Source organism: Neodiprion virginianus, chromosome 1 (assembly GCF_021901495.1).
Source record: "Neodiprion virginianus isolate iyNeoVirg1 chromosome 1, iyNeoVirg1.1, whole genome shotgun sequence".
Lineage (NCBI taxonomy): Eukaryota > Metazoa > Arthropoda > Insecta > Hymenoptera > Diprionidae > Neodiprion > Neodiprion virginianus.
This window is the reverse complement of record NC_060877.1, coordinates 7,938,364-7,944,363: the sequence shown is the minus strand read 5'-3', so window position 1 is coordinate 7,944,363 and position 6,000 is coordinate 7,938,364. Positions and strand designations below refer to the sequence as shown.

Sequence of the window (6,000 nt, the reverse complement as noted above, 5' to 3'; positions counted from 1 at the left end):
AACGTTTTAAAATTAAAAGTCACGCTAAGGCCGCTTTCGCCTACGAAAAACTGGGAAAAATTAGCTTCTTTCACATTCCAAACGTACTTGGAAACAATGTCAAGCTCTTTCTTGAGTACATTCACAAACTCTCCTACCAAGCCTCCCGGATTATCCTCGTCTCTTACTTTGACGAATGGAAGATGGTTTGGTGCCACAGCCACCTTAACGATAAGCTTTTCGGATCTGGATAAAATTTCAAGTGCCCGAGGATGTCTCGCCCGTCTTTCAGTCCCACAGACGTCAAGTTTGTTGAAGAAGCTACCGGCGCCCCGAGCTGCAGAAGCGTTAATCGGCTTTCCAAACACTTCGATTTCACCTTTAATCGAGACTATAAACATGACGCGCAAGGGTTTTTCACCCTTCGAGTAACCGGGATCAAGTTTTTTATGTAATCGATTAAATAGCGACCGTTGTAAAAGTCACCAACCACAACGTAGCTTCCATCGGGCTTAGCAGCTCGCAAATATCTGAAGACTACATTCAAGTCTTCCCCCATGTTCAAGACGTACAAATTGACTTGATCAAACTGGGAAAACATGTATTCGACATGGCCAATGGTTAGGACACTGGTAACGAGCACTGGGAACATGTCGTGAAAGTGATTTATGAAAGCGTCAATCTTCCAGGTTGTTTTCGTTGGAACCACAAACTTCACGGTTATATACACGGAGTAGAATTTCTTCATCACCTTCGACAAACAGACCATCAGTTTTTCGTGATGGTTCTGAATATCACTGGCAACTATTCGATCGATCAAAACTACCTCGATTAAAAAAAGACACACCAAGAACTTTGGCCGCATCTTGCGATGTGGATCAACAGCTTTCGGCTGCAGTATCTGAGACTCTCGATGCATTTTTACTATTTGTACGCACCGTGACTCCGAGCTCTGCTGCAGGCTCGTCGAGGAAATTGGCTGCCTGATGGAACTGCAGAAACTTTCGTGTCATTTTACAACCCCTAATTGGTACCAGCTTTTAGTCTGTAACAGCATGCATCGGCTATCAATCGTGACTTCGAGCCAAGCGGTAAGTTTAACGACGATGTTTCCTACCGGATAACGTAGAGAAACAGTGAACCGTGTCTTTACGGGTCGTAAAAAAATCAACTTTGCGGTACATACAATTTTGCTTGTGCATTATGCACTTTGCAGTAATACGTGAAATGATCTATTTTCCCCCTTCTATCTACCATTTACTGGCTGAATAGCGCGCTGCTGCAGGATTTCGTCGCGTGATGAACTATTGCAAACACTTATGAAACAATTGATGTAAAATTTTATTTAAAACCACATCATTTCCTCGTAACATTGCCAGTTAATTAATGCTGTACAAATAATTAATGAAACAGTATTGATAGACTTAACTTTATATTGGTATATTTTTATCTGCGAAGTACAAGTGAATTTCAATTTTCTGAACGATAAGTATTGTGGTTTATAGTCTCAGACTCATTCCAGCATTAGATATTTGGCTCGAATAAATATTTGGTAACCCTTGAGACTGCGAATAATTTAGTTTACTAACTTTCCATATTGAATCATTGAAGTTTGTTTTTTTTCTTAGCTCTAATGTATTCGTGATTTACGTGTTTAACCGTCTGTGAATTAACCAAGACCCCTGGATTAGTCGGAAAATGAATATTTGCGATGAGGGGCGCACTTTGTATCGGAAAACTTTCGAGTGTAACCGGTTTCTAGCTTTGTTGACAAATTTTAAGAAAAAAAAAAAAACAATCCAAGAAAGTAAATAAATAACAATAAAACCGTAACGAGTGAGCGATTTCGCGAAATTGAACGAGAAAGAATAATCGAGAGAAAAGAGAATAAAAATGGAAAACGCAGAACGTTTCGATCCGTTTCTCTGCGCTTTTTCTAATGTTTGAAAGCTAGCTGTTTTTTCAAAGCTTCTTCTTCAGCTGATTTACGAACATCCCGGAGGCAATCCTCCATTTTAACTCCGCCGATAGCTGCTCTAGCCAGTGCGTTCCGGATGTCCTCACTTGTGGCGGTTTTCAGGCCTGAAGCTATGCCAAGAGTTTCCCAAATTACGAGAATCGTCGTACTGCACCCACGGTCGTATGTTCCAAATTCACCGCTCTTATAATCCCACGGCAGCATGTAGTGATAATGTGGCCAGTATGATTTCCTTACTAGAAAAATACTATTTTCGTCCGGTGGGTATCTGAAAAATTTTCGACAAATAACCAATTATTAAGCCAATCAATAACCGAACGAAACGAAACAAAGTGTAAATTCTATGGTGATGTTGAACCCTTTGGATCGTTCCAAGAATCTGCAACTTCTTTCAAACATTTCGCAGGTTTTGCAAATATTTTCATTTCGTAAACACGATTGAATGGAATAGGGAAAAAGAGAGGAATACGAAGAGAGGCTACCGCAAAAATAACTCTACAGCTTTAATTTCACAAGTATTCAAGCCCGTCGTTTCCGGTGAGGCCATTTGGTGTGGCTAGGGCAAGTTCGGTCTGAAAGGTTAATCGAAAAGGTCTTACTATAGAATTAACTGATTCGAAGTAGCTGTTGAATAATTTATTGAATCGAGGAACGCGCGTTTTCATGCCGTGTGTGCTTGGAAACGTTTTTTTCGCTTCAAGAAAAAATGTCTCGCAATACTTGGCTCACGTCGCGTGAACACCTCGACTATCGATGATCACGGTGCCGTGGCTCTTGGGCATTTTAAAGAACAATCTGTGTATCAGAGAGACAGTATCGTAAATAGTGACGAAAAAAGATATTAACTTCTGTCCCGGCTTCAGGCCCCATATCAAATTCGCGCTGTTGATCAGCCAGGACACGTTCACCGTGAGCGCAAACCGCAAAAATCCCAGAATGAAGATCGAGTTCATCACAGATTCACCCCAGTACTCGACGGGCGCGTTTATCGGCAACAAAAGACCAAAGATCGGCATTATGATCCAGTAGAACCTGCCGATTGAGTAAAAATATGCAGAAATTAACCCCTGAAGGAAGAGGTATACCAATAAAGTTGAAGTTAGTAACGTCACTGCAACGATGCATTTCTGTGAAAATAGTCGTTACTTCTCGACTTGGAATTATCTGAAATTCGGTAAATCGCTGTGAAGCAAATTTGTGCACTAATGTTTTTAATGAACGTAACTGTTGTACTTTAAAACTGTTCTGAAATTCAAAAGCAGGGATTCTTTTACCGAAGTTTCGTCACGTTAACGCTACCGACTTCAATCTCGCGTGTACCAACCTTCTTTGCAAGTATACGAAACCGTCAAGGTCGACGTCTCGCATGTCAATGTCCCTCACGTGTTTTTCCATCTCGGGATTAGAGGTCATCACGTTGCTGAAAACGTGACTGTACAGAAATCCCTTATCGTGATTATACGGGTCAATGTTCGTCTTGTAAAACTTGTGGTGAATACGATGAGCGAGCACCCAGTCGTAGATGTTGCCCTGCGGTGAGAGAAGATGAGGATTTCAAATCAGTACCTACACTGTTCAGGCTGTCGTTCAATCTATGACGACGCTGAAGCTAGTCGCCAATTCGCAGGTAGTTCTTACGATAGAAAACTATAGGTTCCTACTTCAAGTGTCGGTAAGGCAAAAGGTCAACGCGCACTACGCCGAAGCGAAGCTACACGAAACGAACCGAAGAGAAGAGAAGAGGATCGAAACTGTTGGAAGATGTTGGAAACAAAGCGAAGTTTCCAGAATTTATCGGAAGTGGAATGAAGGTTTTGTAAACAAATACTACAATACCGATCGTTTTATAAAACCGTCATTCCATTTCCAATAAATTCCGGTAACTTCGTTTTAGTTCTGGACACCTTCCGATTGCTTCGCTTCCGTTCCAAATCCTTCCAACAACTTTTTCTCTTAGCTTCGGCATAGTGCGCGTTGAGCTTAATAAGACGTATTTTTAAATCGGCGAATAACTTCGGCACAATGTCCCATATTTGGAGCCAGTCTTACCGCGCCTGCCAGAGTGTGAGCCAGCATCAGGAATAACCTTAGAGGCCAAGAGGCAGCGTAGCTGGAATGAGCCCAGAGTCTGTGAGCCCCAAGGGTGATTCCCAATGTCGCTGTGAGCGTGATTACAGCGACTGAAAGTTTTGGTTTCGGAAGAATTTATCTTGGTGTTGAATTTAGAGGGAGGAGGTTAGAAACGGGACATAATTCACTCACCGAATATCACCGTCAGCCATTTTGCCTCGAAGATGAGCAGCCAGAGACCCCAAAGACCGAGGGCGTGCAGATAAATGTACCAGAGAACGGTCGGCCAGTGCATTTCCCTCTTCGAGGGCGGTGCGTCTTCCTGCATGATTTAGCCTTCGTCGAACCGATCCGTCGTGAATTACGGAATACCAAAACCTCGCAGCTATCCTACGACCGTTGTTTTCAACTTACTGGATAATTATCGCACCGTCCGACTTCGGAGGGATTCGAAGAATGACTAAAACGACCGGCGGAACCTGTTCAAAGTTCTGCTTAAGCTTAACCCCACGCGACCTCCTCGAAATCTCATTATCGACGAATCGTCGAATTTCACATCGTCATTTCCTTTGACAAGTTTAATGTCGCGTTGTGTACAGTGTCGCTACTTTGTCTGAAATTTTTCTCTGCTTTATCACCACTGTTAAAAATTTCTGTATGGAACTTTCTGCACTGTATTGGAAATTTTATTCGGTTACGAAACACGATAAATTTACTACAGAATTTGGCAAGCTACTTGTTTTTGTCTTTCCGCTATAAATTTTAGCAGAATCAAAAATTTTCATTGCAACTTTAAAACGATTACGTAGTAATTTTCGTCGATGGACCGATTTTGTAAATTTACAACCTGACTTCGTGAATTGACAATCATTCTTAACAGTGACGCCAAGCCTGCCGACTTAATCTATCGATTCTCATAAAACAATACACGGCGTGAATTTCCTTTCAACTGTAATGAAGAGCCCGATTATTATTTTGTTGTGAGTGTAGGACTCACGGCCCACCCACGCTTGTGCAGAATTTTACATATACTGTAGCCGTGTTTGATACGTGCACTGAAAATAAGAGACACTAATATTGTCGACGGTCCCCGGGAGTTCCCTTCGGCTGTGTATTTTGTCTCTCACTCGTGACGCAGGTGCTATTTTCATCGATACGCTGCGCGGTCACCTTTGATTTCTGTTCACGAAAAATTGAAGGTCAAACTGGTGCACGGAAAATATGATGTCAGTTGACCGCAGACGGAGAAAGAGAAGGAACTCTTGGAGAGTCTAGTCAGGATTAATCGCTGCGATCTATGGTTGGGTTGTAAAATTATACAAGTATAATGAAAAACACTTTTCAGAGTACAATTATTTTGCATATTTGATTATCAACGTTCGAATATACATGTATGTATAATGTGTATAAATATCTCGCAACGCATGTATATATATATATATATATAACGATAATATTGATTAGACTTTATATTTTCTTGTACATAATTAATGTGAAAGAGAAAAAAAAAAGAGAGTGAGTGAAATAATGGAAATGAACGATTATTTTAACCATGCAACAATGCGACGGAATACTGTCAAGTCATACCACGACACCTAGATGCTATATAATAATATATTTTACTTTACACTGCGCTACATTATTGTTGTTGTTGTTGTTGTTGTTGTTGTTGTTGTTGTTGTTATCATACATCTACTGTTGCAGCGTATCTATTACATTATTTATATTCATATATTACTATACAAAAGAGCTTAAAACGATGCTAGGCGATAGAATAAATCTTATATAAATAATAAAATATATTTATATAATATATTAAATCTCTTTTATATCCTCTCTTTTGTATATGCGGACATAGTTGAACAGAATTCGAATACAGAAAGACGCGCAATATGTAGGTATAATCGTTTGCGTTAAACTGCATATATATCTCCTCGAGCTACGTAGTGCCACTTAAATTCCGGTTATTTTGT

The 6,000-nt window shown here is 40.5% G+C and overlaps 1 protein-coding gene across 1 annotated transcript; it reads right to left on the bottom strand.

Moving 5' to 3' along the window:
* Positions 1-1,313: 1,313 nt before the first annotated feature.
* Positions 1,314-5,063, bottom strand: LOC124310145 (acyl-CoA Delta-9 desaturase). The gene is made up of 5 exons (XM_046773846.1): positions 4,220-5,063; positions 4,007-4,137; positions 3,282-3,487; positions 2,804-2,989; positions 1,314-2,225 (listed from the first exon to the last, which is right to left on the bottom strand). Exons 1-5 carry the CDS (start codon positions 4,353-4,355, stop codon positions 1,916-1,918), a joined length of 969 nt encoding a protein of 322 aa, XP_046629802.1. The 5' UTR covers positions 4,356-5,063; the 3' UTR covers positions 1,314-1,915.
* Positions 5,064-6,000: the final 937 nt, after the last annotated feature.